The sequence below is a fragment of the Phyllostomus hastatus genome, unplaced genomic scaffold (genome assembly GCF_019186645.2).
Source record: "Phyllostomus hastatus isolate PE091 unplaced genomic scaffold, TTU_PhHast_1.1 phas_scaffold_182, whole genome shotgun sequence".
NCBI classification, from domain to species: Eukaryota; Metazoa; Chordata; class Mammalia; order Chiroptera; family Phyllostomidae; genus Phyllostomus; species Phyllostomus hastatus.
In genome coordinates, this window is record NW_025334013.1 from 4,798,286 (window position 1) to 4,823,751 (window position 25,466).

At 58.3% G+C, this 25,466-nt stretch overlaps 1 protein-coding gene across 1 annotated transcript; it reads right to left on the bottom strand.

Annotated features, from left to right (window-relative positions):
- On the bottom strand, positions 1-21,298 carry SLC2A5 (solute carrier family 2 member 5). Its single transcript, XM_045858998.1, has 13 exons — positions 21,165-21,298; positions 19,016-19,103; positions 13,291-13,389; positions 12,629-12,789; positions 9,936-10,060; positions 5,838-5,990; positions 2,753-2,878; positions 2,444-2,631; positions 2,233-2,343; positions 1,782-1,883; positions 1,481-1,556; positions 922-1,049; positions 1-826 (listed from the first exon to the last, which is right to left on the bottom strand). Exons 2-13 carry the CDS (start codon positions 19,046-19,048, stop codon positions 623-625), a joined length of 1,506 nt encoding a protein of 501 aa, XP_045714954.1. The 5' UTR covers positions 19,049-19,103; positions 21,165-21,298; the 3' UTR covers positions 1-622.
- Between the last annotated feature and the right edge of the window lie 4,168 nt (positions 21,299-25,466).

Sequence of the window (25,466 nt, forward strand, 5' to 3'; positions counted from 1 at the left end):
TGAGAGTGATCACGTGTGTTTTATTGAGTACATGGGGGCAACTGCATTGTCCTCTGACAATCTAATTCAGGGTCAATCATCTCTGACGTGGTTACAGTCTAAGTAGGGACCCGTTCCCTCACTTCCTAGACGTCCTCACTCGCGGCGTTGCACTTGCCGAGGGTGGTGATGCCGGAGCCGGACCTCACCGGGGGATGAGCTCTGCTCTGAACACACGCCCGCGGCACCCCCCCCCCCCCCCCCACCCCCGGAAGGCCCACGGGACTGGAGGAGGGTTTGTTTCTCTGGCCAGATTTGATCCCTTCTATCTGACCACCGCAGAAGTGGTTTCTGTCACACAAGAGCTGGTGTCACGGGAGCCGCACGACGGCCAGCCCGGCCACGGGGGAGGGCCAGCAGCTCACTGACTCAGGGTTGCTGGCGGGTCAGGCCGGGGAGAGACAGTCTGGCTTTTTGAGAACCGCACAGAAGCCCTTCGGGCAGTCCCAGCGGGGCCTGTGCTCCGCCGCACTGGACGCGTCCTAGTTCTGGGTGTTTACAGACAGACAGACAGCCGTCAGCCGGACAGGAGCCCGAGAAGGGGGCTCCACACAGACCCACTGAGCAGGCTCCGCCTCTTGCGTTACTCCTCCAAAGTGGAGGGTGGCAGGTCCTTCAGTTCCTCCTTCTCGGGGTGCACCTCTGACACCTTATTCTTCTTGGCGAAAATCTGGTTGATCTCCATGAACGTCTTGCCCTTGGTCTCAGGGATGATCAGGAACGTGTAGATGGTGGTGAGGAGGCAGATCCCAGCGAAGAGGATGAAGCTGTAGGCGCCGAGGCCCTCCTGTGGGGGAGGTGAGCCGGGCTCACTTTCTTGACAAGGTTTCCCCTCTGCCGCCCCAGAACTGTGTGATCTGGGGCCCCCGGGGTCACACGTACCTGAATGAAGGGGAAGAGCAAGCCCACGGCGAAGTTGGACAGCCAGTGCACGCTGCCCCCCACCATGAAGGCCGGCGGCCGGGACGACTGCAGGAAGATCTCAGTGATAAGCAGCGCGGGGATGGGACCTTGGGGGGCGAGAGGGACAGCTGAACTCCCTGGAGGCGGAGCAAGCCCACCAAGGGTGCCGGAGCCCCTGCTGTGTGCAAGGAGCCGAGAGGGGAGGGGGGGGCGGCGCGTCTCTGGGACTCCCTGTCCTGTGCAGAAGCGGCGTGAGAAGGCCAAAGGCAAGAGTGACACCCTGTGATGCCCCTGAAAGGGGCCTGTGACCACCTGTGAGGCTCTCACGGCCAAGCCTGGTGCAGCACGCTTCACTCAGCCCACACGGACGGCTGGACCGCTCTCGCCCTGGCCGTGCTCTGCCCAGCCCCCGCTGCCACAGCGAGACAGTCCCTGAGCCCCTCCGAGGAGCCCAAGCCAGGAGTGTCTATGGCGGACGGCGCAGGGGGTCGGCGGGGTGGGGGGCAATGGAAGCATAGAACCAGCCCCGGGTACTTACTGGGCCCGAGGGCGTGTCCTATGACGTAGATGATGACGCAGGCGATGCTGAGGTAAGGCATCCAGGATATTGTGTCCTGTGGGGGAGAAACAGAGTGCGGTCACACCTGGCGAGGCAGAGATGGCCAGGATGGGGAAGGGGAACGCCGGGAATCCAGCCTCCCAGAGGGCCAGTTCGCCGGCTGGCTCCCCCTGCAGCTGGCAGCGCCACCTGGGGCCACCGGGAGATTGGCGGGAAGTGGGCTCCTGGGGGCGGGTCTGGGGGGCCGCGCGTGTGGTCCGCCTGGGCCCCACCCCCTCACCTGCAGAGCCAGAGCGGCCGTCAGCACGCAGCAGGCGGTGAAGCAGGTGGAGAAGCCCAGGAGGAGCAGGGACCTCCTTCCCAGAAGCTCCACCACGACCACCTGGAGGGGAAGAGGCCCCGGAGAGTGGGGGAGGGTTCAGGAGCCGCCTTTGCTGGAAGCTCCTGGCCCGTCCCGCACCCCTCTTCTGAGGGGCAGCTGTGAGGGGAGCCCACGTGTTGTGTGAGCCCCAGAACAGCCGGCGGGCCCCAGCACCCCTCAGCCCAAGGGTCCCATCTTCTCCTGCCACGTCATGGCCCCGGCCCGGGGATCGGCTTCCGAGAAGCCGGAGGACCGCCCCACACAGGGGGGCCAGGGCTGCCCCCCACCCTGCCCCAGAGGGGCTGTCGTCTGAGTAGGGCCCGGAGGCCGCACAGGAAGGGACCGAGAGCCGTGTCCCCGGGGCACTTACAGCGCACATGGTTATCACCACGTTGACGGCCCCTGTGCCCGCCGTCACATACTGGACGTCACCCTCCTTCACCCCCGAGCTCCGGTAGATCTGGTCTGCGTAGTAGTAGATCTGGAAGGCAGGCCCAGGGTGAGAGGCTGCGGGGCTGGCCCCGCCGCGGCCCGGACGCCGCCCGCCGCCCCCGGCCCCCGGCCCCCGGCCGCCCCCCTACCGCGTTCACTCCCGACAGCTGCTGGCCGGCCATGAGGATGATGATGGAGATGACCTGCCACCGCAGGGACCTCAGCCTGAACAGCTTTATCACGGAGATGAAGCCCGCGGCCCTCTCGGCCTCGTCCTCCCGTCGGATCTCCTCCATCTCCGCGTCCACCTCGTCCCAGCCGCGCAGCCTCTGCAGCGCTGGGGGGAGGGGCCAGGGTGGGTGGGTGGGTGGGGGGTGCCTGAGGCTGGGCCGCCGCTCCCCCCGGAGCAAAGACCCAGCGACGCTGGCCCTGTCCCTCCGCCCACGGGACAGCCTTACCTTTCCGGGCAGCTGGCTCGTTTTTCTTCTTAACCAGCAGGTACCTGGGGCTCTCGGGGAAGAAGGGCAGCAGCAGGAGCTGCATGACGGCTGGGATCCCGGTCACAGCGAGGAGGATGGGCCAGCCTGCAAGGATGCCAGTGTCCCCCATGAGTGCCGCTGCAACACCACCTGTCACAGAGGCCCCCCACCCCAGCCAAGAGTCCTGCCCCTCCCTGCCCCCGGCCCCCACAGCGCCCAGCCGGCCGCTCGGTCCCATCGCCCTGATCAGGGCTGCCACCCAGGCTCTGAGGGGGGCAGCCCTTGGTCTTTCTCATTCCCCACGTCCCCAGCCCCTAGGATGGTGCCCGACACACACACTTACAAAATGGACAGTGATTCGGGGCCAGTGCCCGCCTACCAGGTGGACAAATGAAAAACTCCGACACCCCCAAGTGCTGGCGAGAATGTGGGCAAACAAGAAGTCTCCACACTCTCGTCGTGTGGACGTGTGGCATCTTTAGAGGACAGTCTGGCAGGAGCTGGGGGTGCTGGACACCCTCCCCGCTCTGACCCAGCAGTCCCGCCCAGGCACGTGCGCGGGCCACCAGGGTGCCCGGGCCAGAACGCTAAGAGCAGCCCTGACTCTAGAGTAAAACCCGGAACAGGGCAGGAGCCGTGGTGGTAGAGGAGCTGCGTAAACTGTGGCGTGTTCACAACGTGGAATTCTACACTGCAGCGCAAATGACGCAAGACGCCAAGGAGCCTGTCTCGCAAATGCGGCGCTGGGTGCCATCAGCTACTCGGAGGGTCCCGCTGGGGAAAGTCCAGAGGGTCCCGCTGGGGGAAGACAAACTCTGTCTTTGCAAAACGTGGTGAAACCGCAGGGCAAAGCGAGGAGGCGGCGATCACTAACATAAGCACAGCGGTGCCTTTGGGGGGTCGGAAGGCCACGTCCCAGCGGCGCACCATGGGCTTCGGGGGGCTGGCTCGGTCCTAGCTCTGGACCTGGGTGGTGGTCATGCAGGTGTACGGTTTCTATCTGACCAAATGCACATTTATGTTTCATGCGTTCTTCCCTCTGATAGGCTTTGTCTCACGGCGAAAACATTTCCGTGAGTGAGTAGTTCCTTCCAGGAGCTATTAACACCCTGACTCATCCCCCCGACCCCCTCGGGCTTGCCGTCTGGGATGGCCACGGACATCTCTGTGCTGGTCGGCTCTTCACGTGCTACCCCACTTCTCCAGCCCAGTGATGTCGAGAGGCAGGGACCAGGCCCCACCCCATTTTGCATGTGCAAACGCCGAGGTCCCGAGGGTGCAGGCCCCTTGTCCCAGAGCAGTTATTTAGGAGCAAAACCAAGATTTGAGCTCAGGCATGTCGAACCCTGGGCCCCCTGAACCTCAGGTAGCACAGACTTTCAGTCAAACTGAGGGGGTAGGTGGCCGCCTGAAAACCAGGGACTCACCGCTGTCTCTCATGAACTAGATCCCAGCCACTGAAATGGAAGCGAAATAAAGGAAGAAGACCCACAGTTTAGGCATCATCTATGGCAAGTCATGTTTCCACCTCTGAGCCTCCCCCCATCCCATAACTCCATTGCTCTTCACCAACAAAAGGACTGCTATGCAATGTCAAGTTCAACTGCTGCCCAACTCCCCCCAGCCAAGGCTGGACCATCTCTTCCCGATCTCAGCTGTGAACCTGGGCCTCGCTAGTCCTGGATCCTGCTTCACCACCTTCACGGCAAATGTGCACTCACCTCCCACTCGGGCCACTGCCGTCTGGCCTCTGGCCCCCATGCCTGCTCACCCCTACACCGAAACTCTTCTGAGACCTTGAACTACCAAATCCAGACCCCGAGTTTCAGCCCTGACCCCCTGACTTCGCGCTGTGACCGCCGCTTCCTCTCCGACAGTGTTCTCTTTGGGCCTGCCCCCTCTGCCCCTCCCTCCCTTGGTCCTTGAGCACCTGTTCTGCGCCAGGGGCTGTGCGGGGGACTCTGAGATGAGTGAGGCCAGGCCCTGCCCTCCATGACCCTGGTCGTGTCTGAGTCTCAGCAAGGACGGGGGGGCGAAATGCAGCCCAGCACCACATTTCCAGTGCCTGGCACGCACAAAGAGCCTTCCCACGTTCACACCCCCTGCCCCTGCCGGGAGCCCAGTCCTGCTCCCCGTGGGGGCAGGCCCTCTCTGAGGCTCCTCCCGCACACCGATGCCGGGGCGGTCGCTCTGGGCCCTGCTGCTTATTCCCGCGCCATCGCCAGGAGACGGGGACCTACCTCCTCCACCCTGGTCCCTGCTCCCTCCGAGGGGGGGCTACAAGGTGGGAAAGGGCGGTGATTAAACCTGGCCTAGGCCTGAGCTACCCGGGTTTGCGTCCGAATGAGACCTCGAACACATCACCCAATCTCTCCAAGCCTCAGGCTGCGCATCTGCAAAACGGGCACAATGCCAGTGTGTGCCTCCCGCGTGGCTCGGGGGATTGATGGGCTGATACAGGTCTCATGCCTGGCCCCCGACGAGCACTGAATACATGCTGACTGGTGCTATTGATGCTGATTTCCCTTCCAGAGGTTCGAGCCCCAAGTCAGAGAAAGGGGAGGTCACGCAAACACAATGACGGTTATGAGTTACTCTGCACCTACTATGTGCCAGGCCCTGGGCTCCTAGAAACGGGTGTGTGGCCCTGGAGGCAGGGTCTGGGTGGCCCCGTGACTCCCCACCTGGCCCACAGGGTTGGGTTGCACGTAAGGGGACCACACGCAGCCCCCCCGGCAGTGGCGCTGCCGAGAGGAGGCGCCTGGAGGCCGTCGGCACAGAGCCCGGCCTGTCCTCACTGTGGCCCTGGCCCGCGTGTGGACAGCCACCATCTGGCCCAGAGGGAGTCAAACAACAGCACTTCCTGCTCCCTCAGAGCCACCTCACCAGTGTCCTAAGAGGGACTGAAAAATGTCAGCCACTCCAGCCCCACCCACGTGTGGGGGCATGGCCACGGGGGCGCCCAGAAGGACAGCCAGCTGGTTCCAGGGGAAAGCTGGGCTCCCAGGGATGCGCAGCGGGGCGGGGGGTGGGGGCTGGGGGCCCGCAGGCGAACCGAACCTACCGTTGTCGTTGGCGAGGACAGACCGAAGGCCGAAGATCTGGGCCACGAGGATGCCGACGGTGATGAAGAGCTGGGGCACCACGCCCAGGGCCCCTCTCAGGTTCTTGGGGGCCAGCTCCCCTAAGTACATGGGGACGACGTTGGAAGACAGACCTGGGAGGAGGGAGAAGTAAAAACGCGATCAGGACACTGAGTCTGGCAGGGACAGGCCGGGCCCGCAGATAGACTTATTCTCAACTCAGCGAGCACATCCTGTGGGCTGAATCTTTCTCAAAACCGAACGGCCGAAGCAAGCAGACACCTCTTTTAATTCTTGGTCCTTTAAACTCGGAGGAAAGAGAATGCAGTCCAACCAAGGAAGGTCACGGACAGGTGCCTTTGTGTCCCGACCGGTGTCACCTGGGGACACCTGGCTGCAGGCCTCCCCTGCACACCGGGTGGTCCGGGAGAAGGCATGCCGGGTGTGGTCCTGACACCCTCTGCTCTCTTGCTCCCTGGGGGGGTCTGCCGGTGAAAGGTCAAGGTCCCCCGCCCACCAGCTTCACCTTCTGAGACAGCGTATCGCACAGTAAACTGGTGCATAGACCCTGAAGCTGCATTCATCCTAAGCATTAGGAACTCTGCTGTGGAATAACTGCTGGCCGGGACGCATGCAACGCCCAGGCTGCTTCGGGATCCCCAGGATTTAAACGGACTCTTTCCCCATCTTATCTTACTGGCATTGGACGCCTTTAGGAACAGGCGGAGTTAATTTCGCAGACTCCGAAGTTTCGGTATGTACACTACCCCGTTGAATTAGCTCAGAGCCCGGCGAAAGGCGGGGAACCTCTGAGGAAGGTCAGGTGGGTCGTTACTAGTCCAGGTGAGGCTCAGGAAGAGGCGGGGCCCCAAGAGCCAGGCTCCGGCCAGGCCAGAGGGAGGCTGGGAGGAGAGGGCGTTGGGGGGAGTGCAGGGCAGAGCCGCTGGCAATGGAAGGGGTCTGGTGACACCCGGGAGGGAACCGCAGACCAGGTCGTCAGGCCTTGCGATTCCGCCCAAGGATGTTTCTGCTTAGTGTCTGAAGAGAGACATCGCCGTCCATCGCCACCGAGCCCTCCCGATTTTCAGAGCACAGAGGTGCCGTCTCTAGAGCAGCTCTTGGTTGTCTAGGGCGCCCTCGGGCCCAGCGCCTGAAAGCCTGGGGGGTGGGGGGCTCCCCGGTCACTGCTCAGGCCCCGGTCGGTGGCCGCGTCCTAATGCCAGGGCTTTCCGACCCCGATGACGATGGGCACTGAAGAGTGAGACCCTGGGCAGCTCGTGAAGAGGTGGGACCCCCTTCCTGTGGGTGGAGGTTGATCTCTATTTTGTCTTAAAAATGACTCCACGGGGTGACCCCCTCCAACCTGTGCTGGAACCGGGGTCAGAGAAAGTGGCCTTTGAAGTTCCAGGCACAGCAGCCGGGCTCTGGCCAAGGGGCTGCTCAGGAGCCGCCGGCCCGCTGGGGGCCCCCGGAGGCCCCGGGTGGTATTTCTCCCCCCCCTCAGTCAGAGCGGTTGCTTGCTTCCTTTGTCGGGGGGCTAAGGAGCTTGGTCTTACACTTTCCCGATGTTCTCAGGGGGCTGGGAAAGGATTCACCACAGACAACGGATGCACCTGCTCTGTCCCCCAGGCGTGGTCCGAGGGCCCAGGGCGCTCCTGACACCTCCCCAGGGGCTCTGCGAGATCAAAACCAACTCTCAGGACGGTCCTGAGATGTTCGCTGTGATCCCGTTCTCTCACCAGCACATTAAATTCCCATAAGTTCAGTGTTCCAGGGCGGGGGGGCGGGGGGAGGCGGCAACACGCCCCGCGGGATCGGAACCGGCAGGACGCAGGGGCAGGTTTGAGAACTGGCTGTCCTTTGTGAAGCCAGACATTAAAGACTGTAAATCTGTAAAGCGACACCCGCCTTGCTCGCACAATGTCTGCTTTAGAAAATACAGCTGTTTTCATCAAGACATGTAATGGGCTTATGACTACTATTTAAAAAATTCTCAATTTCTTCATTCTCAGGAGGGTGGGGCGAGGGGGCGAGGCTGATTAGTGGGTCCACATGCTCATGCTCTCATTGGTTGCTTCTTGCATGTGCCCTGACCGGGGATCGAACCCACAGCTTCAGCTTATGAGGACGACACTTCAACCAACTGAGCTACTGGCCAGGGCGTATTATTGCTATTTGTAAAGGAGTTAATATATTTCTTTGTTGCAATTCCCAACACGGCGAATACTGCTCAGTAGACCCCACGTGAACACGAGCTCCTGGGAGCCCGCAAACGCTGTGAGAGCATAAAGGGGTCCCGAGGCCCAAGAGGCTGAGCGCCACTGCCATCGGGGAATGCAAACTTCCTTCGGCGCTGAGGCTGGGATTTTCAGCCGTGATCTGTCACCCGCCGGAGCCGAAGGCTCCTCCTCTGGGAGACCCGAGTCTGCGCTACTGGGTGGCCAACGGGAAGGTGACTGCCCCGGGCCCTCTGATGACTTCTAGGAATCATCTATTGCATGTAAAGCGGAGTCCCGGCAGGAAAGAGCAAAGTGGGGGCGGGGGGACAGTGCCAGGTGCCCTTGGGGCTCAGGCCAGGATGGCAGGGCCTGCCCCGCTGCCCCCTGGGAAAGGCAGCCACAGGTGAGGTTCGCCGTTCTGGCCCTGAGATGACCTCTTCCCTCTTCAGGTGTCGTCTTTTCCTCTGCTTCTCCCCGGCCCCGGGGGTCCTCGTCACTTCCCCCAACACCAGCCTCCCGCCCGGCCCCTCGGCGGTCAGTCCCCTCAGCCCAGAAGTCCGCTCACATCCGGCCCAATCGGCCGAGTGTCCCTATCCCCACGTTTGGAAGGAGGAACTGAGTTATTTGGCAATGCCAGGGCCACGTGGAGCAGACAAGTGAGGCAGTGAGGTGCCCAGGGGGTAGCGTTTCCAGAGCACCCACCCTTGGGTGCCCGCTGGCAGGTGCACACCCCCCAAGGAGCGACACCCCCTAACCCTACACCTGGGCACCTTGCTCCCCTTGAGTGGCCTGGCAAATCCTGCCCACAGAAGAACGTGAACTTGAGGGAAGGCCACGGCCGGGCTTCCCCGGCTCTCTGCAGTCTGAAGCAACTGTGGGGGGCGGGGGGGGGGGTGGTTCCGAACCGCCCGAGGATGGAGAACAGCCTGGGGCAGCCCAGCTCTCCGCCAGGCTTGCCAGTCAGCTCCAGGCTTTGCCAGCGGAGAGGCCTCAGGCAGGCCCTCGCCCTGCTCAGCAGGTGGGCAGGGGGGGGAATGAGGGAGGGGAGCCCCGAGCAGCCCTTGGCAAAGTCTAAATGCCCCTATGAAAGCAGAGAGGTTGCCCTGGATGGCGTAGCTCAGTGGATTGAGCGTGGGCTGCGAACTGAAGTGTCGCAGGTTCGATTCCCAGCCAGGGTACATTCCTGGGTTGCAGGCCATGACCCCCAGCAACCGCACATTGATGTTTCTCTCTCTCTCTCTCTATCTCCCTCCCTTCCCGCTCTAAAAATAAATAAATAAAAACTTAAAAAAAAAAGTGGAGAGGTCGCTCTCATGAACTCCTTCCTGTTAGAGGGACAACCCACCTGCTGGGTTGTTTCTCAAGCGTTTTGGACGACAGCCCACGGTAAAAGCTACAGACGTACACTTCACGCGGCAACTCGCGTCTCACACACGCGCACGGACGAGTAGCCGAAACCAAAGTTCCCAAAGACGACCCTTTCCCTTAGCGCATGTGGCACAGCCGACTACTCTGTTTCACAGAAGATGATGCCCTCGCAGAGTAGCCGCCACCCCCCACTGTCTGGTCCCGACCGGCTGTTCGGAAAACACGGAGATAAAGGACTGGACTGGAAGGACCACCCCCTGCCCCCCGACACTGAGGTTCTGCCCTGCAGCCTGTCGGAGCGCGGGGCTTTCCCCACCGGAGATGTCGCGGGAAGCCGTGCCCGCTGTCCGTACCGGGGACGGACTCGGGGGCTCGAGCGTCAGTCACTCGCGATGGCCACTGAGGGACAGCCTGAGCGTCTGCACCTCAGAGACCCCAGCCCGGTTCGGACCGCACCGCGGCCGCCCTCCGCCCCGGCGCGGCGGCGCTCACCTGCACATATGCCCACCAGGAGTCTGGACACGATGATCATCTCAAAAGACTTGGCCACTTCGCTGCACCCCATCAGGATGGCGGGCACAATGGAGAAGATGTTGTTCAGCAGCAGGGTCCCTTTCCTGCAGGACAGAAGGTCGGTTGGCTTGGTCTAAGGGTCCGCGCGTCCCCGTAACAGACGCTCGCCCCCGGTCTGCTCCGTGAGGGCAGCATGCAGGGTCCGGGGTCCGGGACACGGCACACGTCTGCTGCTGCGGGGGGGGGGGGGCGCGAGCTGACGGCCTGCAAACCCGGACTGGGTGGGGTCATTAGAAGAGAGTGTGGGCCGGCCTCGAGGATCAGCACAGATGCAAAAGTCCTCAATGAATCAGCGGCAGGTGGAATTCTGCAGCACGTATATAAAGATCTCTCAACGTTAAAATCACCCTATTAAAGATTACACTGCAGCCCTGGCTGGCGTAGCTCAGTGGACTGAGCTCGGGCTGCAAACCAAAGTGTCGTAGGTTCGATTCCCAGTCAGGGTACATGCCTGGGTTGCAGGCCACAGCCCCCAGCAACCACACATTGATGTTTCTCTCTCTCTCTCTCTCTCTCTCTATCTCCCTCCCTTCCCTCTCTAAAAATAAATAAATAAAATCTTAAAAAAAAAAAGAAAGAAATGTAGTTGATATGCTGAGAAAGAAGAAAAAAAAAGATTACACTGCGGAAAAATATAAGATTATCAATTGAGGCTACAAAAGAAGTCAATAAAATTTGATCTCCATCCTGATTTTTTTTAAAAGAAAAACAAGCTTAACAAACTATAAATAGAACTTACGGAAGTTGATGAAGGTGACACCCCCTAAACCCTGAGATAACCCCAAAGCAGCGCCAGGCAGAACCTTTCTTTCAGGGGTTTTGATAAACTGAGTTAAAAATTGACACAGAAGTGTAAACGACCATGAATAAGATAAATGTGAAACAGCTGACTTTTCACATGGAAAACAATGAGCTTTTTCTCATCTCCCACCGTGCACAAACTAAAATTCCAGATCTGTCTGGGAAAAGCAAAATCGTTAAACTATTTCTTAAATTACAGACACTGTGCTCGTGACTCCAGGCAGGAAAGACTGTCTGATGGCACGAAAAGCAAAAACTATAAATTACAGTTGAAACTGACCCCTGGAACAATGCAAATTTGACATAAAAAAGATACCAGTATACGTATGATTAAAAAATAGGCAAAGACTGAGATGTTTGCCCGCTGCCCCCCCACCCCCCAGGACAGGACAGCGGGGTGCTGACTTGCATGCACTCCCTGAGGTGGGATTCCCCACCCCCCTCCCCGCTGTGTGGCCTCTTTGTCTCGTTACAGTGTCTCTTGATCGAAGCTTTGGGGCCTCATTTCCTGTTGGGGCTTTTGTGAGGGTCAGGGCCCATCAACACAGGTTAGCTGCTGCTGCTGCTGCTGCTGCTGCTGCTAGAGTTGTATTTCGTCCGTGTCGCTTTACCAGAACCAAAGTCTCTCCTCTTTGTCCGTCTTTGGAAGAGTCACACACCAGATGACAGGGCCGGGAGGCATGTCCCAGCGCAGGCCACCACAGCAGGGTGTCCTTGAACTCTGCCTCCTAAACCAACACAGACTAACTCCTTGGTTCTTTCACCTTGAGACTAAGTCACATGCAGAACTTGGTCCGGGTTAAATTCCTGTGGACGTTCCAACATGGCTGGGATCACCAGGCACCGCCCTGTGACACCCTGGGGTGCCAGGGGCACTCTCACTGTGAGCTCAGTGAACATCAAGGGCAGAGCTTGTATCCGTGCCCCTCATTCTAGAAGCACTGGACATTCTCCATTCGATTCCAGAAAATGTCCTTACGTCATCCCACTCCCCCGTGTCAATTCTGTGGGCGTGAGAGACCAGGCTTGTTAGAAACAGCATTCAGGAGCCCCTCTCCTTGCCCTGACTGATGTGGCTCCGTGGGTTGGACGTTGTCCCGCAAAGCGAAAGGTTGCCGGTTCGATTCCCTGTCCGGGCACTTGCCTGGGTTAAGGGGCCAGGTCCCTGGTTGGGGGTGTGCGAGAGGCAACCGATTGGTGTTTCTCACATTGACAATTCTCTCTTTCTCCCTTCCTTCACCTCCCTCTAAAATAAAGAAATAAATAATCTTTAAAAAAATAGAGCTCCTCCCTTCAACCTGTCTGAGACTGGGAACACATAACTTCTGGTCTGGGGTCCAGGCTCCCAAGGTCCTCCTGAGAAGTCGGTATGGGGGGAGGGGGCCAGGCCGGCCCCAGCCAGACCCGCAGGACCCTTCCCCTTGAGTGAAGAGCTTGCGGCTCGGCCCACAAGTGGAGCGAGCAGTTTCTTGTTCAGCTGTCTGCTTGGGAATGTGATCAATGTGATTTAATCGTTTATGGTTAACGATTTGTAAGTGATTTGTAAGGGCCGGATCTTTGAAGCGCTCTGGTCTTCCCGTGTCCACCCCAGGGCCTGGGACCTGCCACCTACACTTCTAGCCCAAAAGCCTAGCCTAGGTCCCCGAACCCTTGGTCAGCTTCTGGTCTTAGGACCGCATTGGAACACAATTCATGTCGGCGGTATCGCCTAGGGTTATGATAAGGATTTCTGCTGCCGGCCTCTGTTTAAACTCTGACGGGGTCTAGATGGGGATTAGAATTTGCGGGGTCGAACCTTCACGTTCCCTTACCTGCCGAGTTTGTTCACCAAGGGGCCGACCATGAGGGACCCGATCAGGCCTCCAAACGGGAACATGGACACAGAGATGGACCACAGGAGGGTCAAGGAAAAGTCGCTCAGGTACTCACTGCTTCTGTCATAGTAGGTCTCGTTATAAAATTCTTTCATGAGCTGGAGAACAGAGCAAAAGAGAACACCCAAATGACGCAACCTGGTTTCGAAGAAAGAGCCGCGTGCATTGTTGTCGGGCCCGCCCTGGGACACTCACATCGAGTGGAAGAACGTGGTAGTGGCGGCTGTTAGCCACCAGGGGGCGCCCCAGGGAGGGTCATGAAGCCTCTGGTAGGCACCCTGCCAGGACGTGCAGAACACCAGAGGGGACTGACTCCCATCTTCCCATCTGTGGGGCGACCCCTGCCCCCTGGGTTCCTCCATACATTGCAAGATGGTAGCAGATTGGGGCCCGCCCTCTGTGTGTCTGGCCAGGACCTGGTCCATCCCCTGGGGTCCGTTCTGTGTCTCGTGGGTGTTCCCGTCCCTTCGCTCGAGCACCCGTGGTGTGCCCTCCATGTGCGCCCTCCCACCCTGGCGGCCGCCCGCTGGGGCCCCGGCTGCTCCAAACCCACCTCCCTGTTTCCTGGGGACCGAGCCTCACTCGCCACAGCGACCTACCTCCGCAGGGGAGTTGATGGCGGCCACATTGTACCCGTACTGGAAGGACGACCCGAAGGCAGCGATCAGCGTGGCCAGGGCAAGCACGAGCGTCAGCCGCTGCTCGGGGAGAGACACGGCTTAGTCGGGAGGCAGAGGGCCCCGCTCACGGCACTGTCCCGTGGAAGATGGCGTGGAACCTGAAGACCTTCGTGGGCTCCCTGTCTCGCAACCTGCCCTCTACCCAAACCGCCCCCCGCCCCCCGCCGGGCTGAGGACAGGCTTTCTCAAGGGCAGCGCTGGGAAGGACAGTTCTGTCACGGAGGCGGGGGCTGTCCTGTAAGCATTCCAGGAACACCCCTCCCCCAACCATGACAACCCAAACGTCTCCAGACGTTGCTAAATGTCCCCCAACTTCCCAGGAAGGAAGGGTCCCCCAGTGCTGAGAACCGCTGGGCCAGAAAGACACGGGGCAACCTGCTCTAACACCCCATCTAGCGTCTGCATTGCTCCGGCTGGGTTTGCTTGCCGACTGCGGTGAATGCTCGCGAGCACCCCCCCGAAACACCCCTCAAAACCCCCTCAAACACCCCTCAAAATCGAAGAGGGAGAACTCAAGCCATTTGAATGATTTCAGGCCACTGATGACCTCCTTAGCCTCGGACTCGCACTGTAACTAACAGGCAGAAGGCACCGTGAGGAACGGTCTAAGTATAGATTCCTGGGGACCCTCGACTGCACACATTCTGTGACAATATTCCTCCCCTTCCTCCGGCACATCAGGAAAATGAGCATTCGCTTAAGACAATCCCCCTGACAAGCGCGAGAAAAATAAAAGGGGAAATAGTTTTGCTTTTAGAATCTACAGGTCTCATTTTGAATTTGCCCACTGCCATCTTCTAGCTTAATTTCTACGATCTTCAGTTTCCTCCTCTTTCAAATGGGGGGCCCTGGCTGGTGTGGCTCAGTGGACTGAGTGCCGGCCTGAGAACCAAAAGGTCCCGAGTTCAATTCCTAGTCAGGGCACATGCCTGGATTACAGGCCAGGTCACCAGTTGGGGGCGTGCAAGAGGCAACCAATCGATGACACGCAACCTATCCATGTATCTCCTGCACACTGATGTTTCTCTCCCTCTCTTTCTCCCCCCCTTTCCCTCTCTCTAAACATAAATAAATTAAATACTTAAGATGGGGGTGGTAACAACCCCCAGAGTTATTGCAAGGACGAATTATAGAAGCCTCCAGCTGTAGCGAGAACCCGCTGACCGGGCTGGGCCTGGACCCGAGGGTCGGAGCCTGCCATTCCAGCACCTTCATTCATGGACACCCTGCCACGTGGGGCACGTGCCCCTCTGGGGGCACGCTGGGGTGCTCCCGTCTTCCTGTGGGCAGTGTCCCGTGCAATCTAAAGAGGACCGCTTGAGAGAGGCCAGGAGTGGGACCGGCAGAGGGACGGGTCACTCCTGCCTTGTCATGATGCCCTGAGAGTACCAACGAGTTCGTGGGCCTCTGCAGGGCAGGGCAGGGCTGCGTGGGGAGGCCCTGGCTCTCCTCCGCCGCTGGCTGGTTTGCAGTCGGCTAACCCAGCAGGAAGCTTCCAGAGAGAAAGACAAAGCGGGGGGCTTGGGTGTCCAGTCCTCAGTCCCCACCACCCTCTGGGACCAGCGTGGGGAGAGGGTGAAAGAGTGGCGGTGGCAGGCAGGTGACAGTGCCCGGGAGGGAAGGTGGGGCCCAGGGCGGTCACCACACCGCTCCCAGTTGTCTGAAAGCAGGAGGCACTTCCACGCTCCTGCACACACCCACACACACCCCACCCGAGGTGTAGGGCGGGTGGGGCGTTCCTCCCTCACGTGGGTGGTTGAACTCTCTAAGGCCCGTAACAGGAAGTGTTGACAAGGGTGCGGACTAGATCGGAACCCTCAGGCATTTCTGGTAGCAGGAGAGTGAGATGAGGCAGCCCCTTTGGGAAGGCCTGGCAGGTCCTCCCCAGACTGAACCTAGTGCAAACACATGACTCAGCAGTTGGCTCCTGGGCACACGCCCAGGAGAAACGAAAACACGTTCACACACGTCTGAACACGCATGTCACAGCAGCAGTATTCATAGGAACCCGAAGTGGGGACAACCCACACGGCCAGGAACCGACGAATGGAAGAACTAACGCGGCCTGTCCACCCCAGGGAACACTGTCTGGCCGAGAAAAGGGGTGCAGCGCTGACACACGCTGCAAAGCGGACGAGCGTTGAGGACCCGGTGGGGGGACAGAGGCCGGTCGTGGACGGCCTCCTGCTGTCGGATCCGTCTGTGCGAACTGCTCGGGGCAGGCGAACCAGACACAGAAGGCCTGGCGGTGGTTGCCTAAGGCGGGGGAGAAGAGGAGGGGCGGGGGGAAGTGGGAAGCGACTAAAAGCGAGGGCAGATGGTTGAGGGGTGATAAACATGGTCTAGACGTGATTGCGGTGGCGATTGCGCCATTCTGTGAGTATACGCTGAATCGCATACTTGAAACGGTGAATTTTATGTTCTAGTCTTCGGTAAAGGTGCTGCATACAAAAAGGCATGTAAAAGAAAGCCAGGGTTAAGCTTTCTTTTTTCGTTTCTCGTTTTTTTCTTTCCCTTCTTACGCTGTTGGGATTTGGGAGAAAGCAGGAGCCACAACCCTCAGGCCCCGGGTAAAGCGGCCCCCTGTCTTCCCAACACTGAGGGCACTGAGACCCTGGGGAAGCAGCCATCCTCCGGGCGGCACCCCACCCCCCTTCCACCACCATGGAGACTCTCTCAGTTCAGGGCTCCTCCTCCTCGTCAGGAATTCCCAGGCAGAGCGCAGAGATCCCTCCCTGGAGGAGTGAGTGTTATCTGCACTTTGTCACTTTATCCCGCTGGGGGACCCCACGCTTTACACACAGACGTTGCCGTCTCAGTGCAGAGCGGGGAGAGGAGAGAGACATCCCATCTCGGGGCTGGAGGGGCTCTGTCTTGTCGCTGCGGGTGGGGGTGGGGGCCGGCTGGCTGAGGCCCGAGAACACGGGATCCAGTCCTGGCTCTCCTGCTGCCGCCTGGGTGGCCTTGGGCCAGTCGCTGAACTTCTCTATGTCTTGGTTCCTCCACCTGGAAAGTGGGGACGCCGACACTCCCTTCCTCACGGGACTGATGTGAAGAAGACACGAGTCCATGCCCTGGCTGGCGTGGCTCAGTTGGCTGGAGCGTCATCCCGTACACCAAAAGGTCTCGGATTCCATTCCCAGTCAGAGCACCCGCCTAGGTTGCAGGTTCGATCCCCCGCTGGGGCACGTGTGGGAGGCAAACAATGGATGTTTCTCTCTCACATCTGTGTTTCTCCCCCCCCACACCCCTCACTCTCTTCTCCTCTCTCTCTAAAATCAATAAGCATGTCTTCAGGTGAGGATTTTAAAAAAAGAAGAAGAAGAAATGAGTTCCTATACAGGGGTGGGCAAAAGTAGGTTTACAGTCGTTCATATGGAGAAAGGCACGCAGGTCATGACCATTACCGCTGATTTATTTGATCAAAAGGATGTCACAGTGGCGCTGTGCCCTTAGGCACGGGCTCACACGTGCCCAGGTCACTGGCCTTCCTTGTTTACACACTCTTTGGTCCATTCACTATACTCAAGCACACTTTGGCACAGAGCTCTTTATTGTCACCAATAAACCCACGGCTGCCACCCCTGTGTTTAAAACTTGGAGAGCCACATCCGGCCTGGGGTCAGTCACCCACGGGTCTGCAGTGAGGACGCAGAGGCAAAGGCACTTGCTCGATGACACTGAACTAGTGGGTAGCAGGGGCACACCACAAAAAAAAAAAAAACCCCAAAAACCATGCACTTTCATTTCCAAAGCGTTTTGACATTTGTATTCCAATCCCTTTAAGAGTCTCTTTCCTGGAGGAAAGGCCTGGGTGTGTACTAGACAGATGCTTTTCTCTTTACACATGAGGGACCCACAGGCCACTGAGGCAGGGGTCACACAGTCCCCAGGGGGCAGAGAGCGGGCCCAGCCCCCGGCCAGAGCAACCCCCCTGGCAGCCCAGCCCTGCCCCCTGCAGCCTTCGCCAGCCCTTCCTCTTCTCCTGGGCTCCCAGATCTCCCCCGGACTTCGCTTAATGATTCGAAGACTCTCACAGTCAGTCACCAGTGGGGCAGTTTTGTTCCACGTCTCCCAGGAAGCCAAGGGGCAGGCCTGCCCGCAGGACACCCCAGGGGAAACCTGCGTTGGGCTGGGCGCTGCAGGCTCCCTCCCCTGGAGAATCCAGGGGGCAGGTAGCTGTGGTCGGCCCCTGCCTTTTGCATGTGCCCGTTTTAACCCTTTCTTTTAAAAACGGACTGATCATTTGCAGATACCACCATGTGGGGGCATTTCCATTTTTCTGCAGTCACCAGGGGCACAGCTGGGGGGGACATTGCTGTTTGAAGAGGGGGCACTGACCAGATCAGGGCCTCCCCAGACTGAACCCCCACAAAGCCCCTAAATGCATGTTACCCCCCAGCCCCTTTTCTATAAAACAGAGGGGCTGACGCTGGACTTGACCAACACTGCCTCAGTAGCTGGGAAAATCAAAGGCGATGGTCCAGGTGGAGTGCTCAGTCGCCCTGAAGCAGTGAAGAGCGCCACCGGCGGCCAGGGAGGGGCGGCCGGGGAGGTGGACAAACACTGGGCAGCACACGGGCCAGCCCCACAGCAAAGGGTTACCCGGCCCAAACACCGACAGTGCCGGCTCCGAAGGATGCTCAGAAAGTAAGACCACTGACGGGGGACTCACCACCTGGCACGTAATTGACATGCATGATCTCATTTAACTGTTCCGGCAGCCCCATGAAACGGCTTGGTTTTTAGACCCATTTTATAGGTGAGAAAGCTAAGGCGGCAGAACCATTAATACCTTGCCCAAGTTCCCACATTCAGAACAGGATGGAGCAGGCATGAATTCCAGGTACCTCTACCTCCCAAACCTGCTCCTAATCTATGAGCTACAGCGCATGTTCCGAAGGTGCCTGTGGCACGGGCCTCAGGCCCATGACTGAATAAAGAATGCTTTGCACAGATGTGTGCCCCTCCTCCCATAAACACGAACGGACGCTGTTGTGACGAGTAAGATACAAACTGCTGAAAAGTGCTAATGATTCCTATTATCTTTCCGTCTTTATGCACTTTCCTCAATCCAGGGACTCTAAAGGTGTATCAGCAGGTCCAGAAACATCTTTTGTCTCCAAAAAGAGCGAATCTTATCATCTAGGAGGTGGGGAATCTCTGCTACAGATGTGAATCACATTCAGATCTTGCAACATCTTTTCTGAGTCTAACTACATTCTTGCTGGCTGAGCTATGTTACTCACTAAAAAGTTTGGTTTAAAAAGTCTGAAGCCAACGTCGAAACAAAGGGAGAAAAAACCCCACCTCACGGGTCGGGTCTAAGGATTCTGCTGCTGGCTTTGGAAGCCCTGCACCCCGAGTCCTTTCGGTGAAGGAAGTGGGGACGAGGGACCCCTCGAGTCCCTTCAGTTTGACTACGGGCCCTGGTCAGGGCTGTCCCGGCAGAACGGTTCCCAAAGAAGCTCTCGGGGCAAATGTGTGGAAGTGTCTGCGTTCTCCAGTCCCCGCCGGAGCCCAGCTGCGGGGCCAGCGGCGAGGGGCAGGCCACCCGAAACGGGAGCTCAGGGGAAGTCCCCCTAGCAATGCTGCGCAGGCCCGGAGTGGGCTGCTCCCCGCCCCTCCCCGGGGCCCCACTCACCCCTTCCTTCTTGATCTCAGGCTCTTGCTCCATCCTTGAGCTGGAGAAACGTGCCGCTGGCTTCCTCCCCGCCAAAATAACGAACGCACTGAACGGAGACAGAAGATATCCGGCCTGCACTTTGGCCCCGCCGAGCAGCGGCCAATAGCGCTTTTATAGCCAGTCTAAGGCGGAATAACCCTTTCGGTCACCCGGAGATCTGTCATCCTGTCACTTCTTCTAAATTGTCCAGGGTTCGGCTCCGCAGGCGGCCCCTCCCCGAGCCCCCGCGCAGACCGCAGGCCCAGGGCCTTCCTGACCCGCCACAGCCCGAGCTATTTCCTCACTGCAGACGCCTCCGCTGTCAGCCCCCTGCTGGCTGATGGGAGGGGTTATTTCTGTCACCAACACGTGGAAAGCAACAGCTGCCACACAGGGGTGGGTGATATGGGGGCAAGAGAAGGTCGCTAGGAAGGCGCCCCTGTAGGAAGCCTGCAGCCAAGTCTCTCTACGGGACACTCAGCGTTTGCCCAAATGACCACACAGCACGTTCTCGGCGAGATTCTTATTTTTCCTTCTTGAGGAGCTCACAGTGGCCTAGAGGGGGCATTTTCTGTGTAGTCATCGCTATTGAAAGAACAGCAGATATGTCCAATTTCTTTATATGTTGGGCAAGGAGAGTGAGTCACAGCTGCCAGCCTGCGTGCGCTACGCATGGCTGGGCCACCGCCAGCCCCCGCGCCGGGCGTGTGTTCGGCTGCATGGGACGTGCTAGGTCAAACGTCCCAAGTCCAGAGCAAAGTCCCCCAAGGCCTGCAGACTTTCATCTTTATGGGACATACTCCCTGTTTTATTTGTTGAGACACCAATCCAGCTAATTTAGCCATTCCTTCCCCTCCTTCCCCTTGAAATGAACAGTTACCGTATTTTGCTGTGTATAACGCACTTTTTTTTTGCCCACAGTTCTGAGGGGAAAACTAGGGTGCACGTTATACATGGGTTATGATGGTAATGATTACATACCATCAGTATAACGATGGGTCTAATAAGCCTGTGTATAATGTGCACAGAAAATCTTGGGTGCGAGTTAAATACGACAGAATATGGGACCTGGGAGTCAGGCACTGTTCCTGGCCTCGGCAGCAAAGTTGAAAACTGTGGGCAGGCTCCACTGCACGGGGCACTGTGAAGAGGGTGACAGTGTCATAGCCCGTGTGTGGTGGGGGGCGGTGGGGTGGGGATCCCTATGTCCCTATTCAAAAGGGAGGACCCACCAGCCATAAAACAATGCTTTCCAGCTTAAGTTTGGGAAGGCCAGTGGTGTCCCATTATTTCAAAGAGCTATGAAAAATTCTCCAAAGAAAATGCACTTTAGTTGGGAGGAGGGGGTATCCGCTACTGGGGAGGGAAGAGAAGGGTATACAGGTGATGCAAACAAAAACAAATGTCCCAAGTTTGCAAACGTCAGGCCGGGAGGACATCAGAAGACCCAGTTCTTGGCCCGGATCTTCCACTCCCTTCCCCGCGCAGCTTTGGGCCAGCGGGGACCCAGTCACCGAGGGGTGATGGCGGACGCCGACACTTCCCACCCCTGCCTCGACCTCCCCAGCTGGAGACCAATCCCACAGGGGACTGTGGGGAGGCAGGGGCCGCAGTACCTGGCTTCTGCCGGTCAGCGCAGGCTTGGCTGTGTCGTCACCAACGCCTCAGGGGTGGCGGGGAAGCCGCGCGAGGCGGCGCGGAGGGCACCGCGTAGGAGGCGGGGCCCCGGCGAAGGCCGATGGACCGCGGCCATGCTGGGCGGGGTACGAGTGCCACTCGTCCTCTCCTGGCCTGTCCGTGGGCTCCTTCTGGCCCCAGGGCTGGACCCCGGGGCCTCCACTTTCACCCCAGGGTGCCATTAGGCCTGGCCATTAGGTCTGTAGGCCCCGGGAGCACCCGGGGGCTCCAGAGAGGCCTGGCATTGTTGTGAATGGGCCCAGAGGCTCGGGGACTGTCCCTAGGAGGTCCCCTGTGTCCCCTGCCAGGTCCTTCCCAGCCCCTGACCGCACACAGCAGCCTCTGGTACTCCAGCAGCCATCAGGAATGCCAGGCGGTTCTTTCGCTTAAGCTCCCTGGGGGGCGGGGCCGGGGGCGGGGCCCGCTGCTCGGAGGCGGGGACTGCCCCTACCTGGACTTTCAGGCTGCTGCCTCGGGCTGGTGGTCTGCGGTGTGTGGGCCAGGCTCGCCCCCTGCACGTGGTCTTTTTCGTTTTCCGAACTTGCACGTTTATTACCCGCCGGCGCTGAACACTGAGTCCCACCTCCTGGGCCTCGCCCTCCGCGCCGGAGCTGAACATTGGGTCCCGCCTGCCCGGCCTCGCCCTCCCCACCCAGCCCTGTCTCCATCCAGTCTGGGCTGGAAGGGAACGTGCCAACAGAAGGCTATTTTTGCCTTGGGGCCTGGAATGACGGTGATAAACGGCAGTGATTAGCCAGGGACTGTTTGTCTCATTGCAGATAGCAGGCCGAGGCGTGTCCCAGGGCCGCGAATCAAAATTTCCGAGAAGCGGATTTGTGTGTTGAAGCTGCCTGGGAATAAGCGCCTTTGGAGTCCGGGGGAAGTGGGCAGGTGCAGGCTCGCGCCCCGTGCAGGCGGGCCGTCCTGCCCAACCCACTTGGACCCACTGCAGGGAAGCCGCATCGCATTCGGTCCTGCGGGGAGGAAAGGGCCCAGGGTCCGGGGCCCGCGGCCCTCTCCCTCCGGGCGCCAGGAGTGAGACCCTCGAACCTGTCGCGGTGGAGCCAGAACCCGCGCTCACCAGGGATTCCCACACGAGGATTTGGGTCCCAGCCCTCCATTCCCAGGACGTTTTTACTGTGTATTACTAGTAATGGTTGTGTTACAAAACGTAAACATGCAGGCCACGCAGCGTGAGAGGACTTGTCGGAGACTGAAAACAGTGCTTATTCTGGCATGCGAGATGGCGGAGGACTTGAATCCTCGCCTGGGTTTACATTGAGACTTACTGAGCCCCCTGCTGGACTGGAGGGGGCAGGGCAGGTGCAAAAAAAAGTCAAAGCAGCCTTGGCCTCATGCAACTTAGACTCTAATTGAGGAAACAGGATCTGGTCCAAGAAACACTTCGATGCATGTATAGCCATAAAAGGGCTCTGAAGACCGGGATCTGGGGAGCGGGGTGCTCGTCAGGGAAGGCTTCTTCAAAACAAGCAGCTTGAGCTGAGATGGGAAGGGAGGATGAAAAGAGCCAACCCAGGCACAGGGTGGGGGGGATGGGGTGGTGGAGAGAGAGCCTCCCCGGCGGGAGGCCAAGGCCCTGTGGTTGAAGAGGGTGTGATGCCATCAAAAAACTGTAACATCTCGCCCTGGCTGGCGTGGCTCAGTGCACCGAGTGCCGGACTGCGAAGCAAAGGGTCGCCAGTTCAATTCCCAGTCAGGGCACATGCCTGGGTTTCGGGCCAGGTCCCCAGTTGGGGGCGCCCAAGAGGCAACCACACATTGATGTTTCTCTACCTCTCTTTCTCCTTCCCCTCCCCCCTCTCTAAAAAATAAATAAATAAAATCTTTAAAAAGAAAGACATGGTAACGTCAGTGGGGCTCGGGAGCACAGGAGAGAAGAGGAGAGAGAGGAGTGGAGGGGGGAGGCGGCTGGCGCGCTGGACAGGCCGCACTGCATTCAGCCCTTGTAGGCCGTGGTAAGGAACTTGGTTTTTGTTCCAGGAGCAGACAGAAGGCACCGAGAGTTTGGGAGGGCAGTCAGAGCCGTGTTTTTAAAGGGGACCGGCGGGGTTGGGGAAGAGGGCGGGGAGCGGTCGTGCGTTGCCGAGGAAGAGGTGGGAGAGGAAGGTGAGGTGGGCGAGCAGGCCGCCCGAGGTGAGAGGGTGCCGCTGAGACGCAGGCTGCAAAGTCAGTGACACTCGGTGATTGACAAGAGGGAGGGGAGGGGAGACGAGAGCATTTCTGTACTACTGCTGGAATAAAACAAAAAATAAAAATGGTGTTTTTGAAAATGAAACTTTTTGGAATTAAAAAAAAACTTTATATAAGAAAATTTGACCAGAAGGTAAAATGTTGAGTTAGCACCTGGCAAATCCTTGGTGGTTCTGAGAGCAGGCCATGGTACCAGAACTTCTGGGCACGGGGTGGTCTCACCTCCACTTGGGAATGTTCTGGAATTTTAAAGTTTTGCCCCGGGCTTCTTCTGTAGGCTGCTGTGGCAGCCCACCCGCACATCCATGCGCTCCGTCCCTCTTCAATAGTAATGGGCTGTGGCAGAGCCTGTAGCTGCCCCAAATAAAGACTGTGTTTCCCCATTGCCCTTGAACTTGGATGGACAAATCACGTAATTCCGTCTAACGCAACATCTGCAAAGGCGTCATGTGGTGGCTTCCGGGAACCTTGTTCTCTCCACTGTCTCTTTCTCCATCCTGCTGCCGGAAACGAGGGTGCCCCCAGTGGGGACCGTGAGGTTGAGGCCACCCGAGACAGAGCAATGAGATGGGAGGAGCCTGGGTGGAGCCTGGGTGGAGCCTGGGTGGAGCCTCAGTGGAGCCTCAGTGGACCAAGTGCTGTCCCAGCCTCGGACACTGCCTGAACTTAACATGAAGGGCACACTCTCCCATTTTGTTTTCTGTCACATGCAGCTGAGCCTAATTGTCACTGACAGACCCCTCAAACATTTGCCTGAAAGTCTGTTAGGACAGAAAACCGAAAGGGACTCTAACCTCTGATGAAGAAGCTGTGAAGACATTTTCGTTGACCGAGCCTACGTCGGGTTTTAAAGTTTGATGCCACGGCTCTCCCTTCAGGAAGTGAACAGCCTGAGGACCCTCATCTTAAAGGAGAAAGCATGAACCCCTGAGCTGGCGGAGGGGTCGCAAATGTCAGGGGAGACTTACCCAGGCTGCTGTTTTCATTCAGTTGCACTTGTTTCCATTTGCATGCTGATTAAAACGTTGCACGGGATCCGAGTGGCCTGGCCCCAACCCTGTTTCTTCCCCCTGTTCCCTGCTGTGTGTACGGGCCACATGGTGGAATGTGGGGTTCTTCAGGAATGATGCGTGGGTCACCGGCCAGCAGTGATCATGGAACACTGCGGATGGCTCGTCAAAACTCAAGAAAAAACAGGCACAGAGACAGACCAGTTTCTGTGGAGAAGTAGGGACGGAACGGCCACCCCCTCTAGTGGGGAGCGCGCTGATTTACTGTCCAAACTGGCTTTTATTGGGTTCGTTTTGCATAAGAATTCATGTAAAGCACATTACTCATTGTGGGGAAGTAAGGATCAAATGATAGGTAACAAGGAACTCTGAGGGTCTATTTTGAGTCAGGGTCAAAGAGCTGTAAGACTTTAAGGAACAAACTAACTTCCTCCTTGGACCCTTCTCATTCAGCTGAGAGCATTCTAAACAAAGAAGGTTTCACAGGAATTTACATGTTCTTTTTTATCACCGGGGAATCCGCTCTTTCCAGCACAGGGCGGCACCACCCTGTCATTGTTTCAGGCTTAGGTGGAGCAAGGGAAGTAAGGCAGCCAAGAGATTAAGAGATTTTCTTGAAGAGCAGGAGGACTCGGGCTTTGTCAAACCCAAAGGGCGAGAGTCCATCACCCCCTTTTGCCATAGCCCCCAAAGTCCTTCTTTTGGGGGCCTCCCACGTGATCGTGCCTGTCTTAGATTGTTCCCCCTTGGGGAATCTTACCTGTCATTGGCTAACTGACCAAGCATTGGGGTCCAGGTCCACTGCAGAAGTGGCAATCCTGTCAGGGAGATAAGCTTGTCTCCTGTAACCGTAAGCCGCTGGCTTACGGTTCCAAGGGCGTTCCCTTAGCCTTAGCCTAGGCGAGGGTTATAGCTTCTGATACCAGGCAGGGCGGTTCCCAACACAGGAACATAGGCGTCCCATTGGACAGAAGTGCCTGTGTGGCTCAGAGGGCACAGAGTGCGGCCACCAGCAGGGGGCAGTGTGTCTGCAGGTTGCGAGATTGGACCGCGGTTAGAACGGAGCTCTGGGCCATCCCTATTCCAGGTGTAGGTAAGTATGGAGTATTTAACAGGTTCAGCATGGATCCAACTACAGCCCTCCTCGTGTTGTGGGGTGAGCAAGGGGTCATCTGGCCAGTTGACACAAGACGTCCCAAGCCTGAGCTTTGTGTGCAGAGGGGCCAACCACACCCCACCCATGCCAGTCACCAAACTATCAGAACCCAGCCGTGCCACGTGGAAGGAGGCGGAGGGAGAGAAGATGCCCCATCCAAGTCAACTTTCTTGCTCCATAGGCCAATGCTGAGCTCTGCCCCCTGGAATCAAGCCCAGTATGCTATCAGATGCCCCCAAGGCAGGGAGGCTGCCGGGCATGCTCTGACACGCCTGGTGAGTAAACTTCAGAAACATTACAAGGTTCCTCTGTTGCCTTACGGAGAACAGAATTTGACCTCATCTATCAGAAGTCACCTGCACAAAAGGGCGTGTCC

What these genes read in the sequence shown, in the direction of transcription:
- SLC2A5 (XM_045858998.1), bottom strand. Translation starts at nt 19,048, where the DNA reads ATGGAGCAAGAGCCTGAGATCAAGAAGGAAGGG. An exon ending in CGGCCGCTCTGGCTCTGCAG is followed by an intron (nt 1,557 to 1,781) that starts GTGAGGGGGTGG and finishes TCTCCCCCACAG; the next exon opens with GACACAATATCCTGGATGCC. An exon ending in TGCTCTTCCCCTTCATTCAG is followed by an intron (nt 827 to 921) that starts GTACGTGTGACC and finishes CCTCCCCCACAG; the next exon opens with GAGGGCCTCGGCGCCTACAG.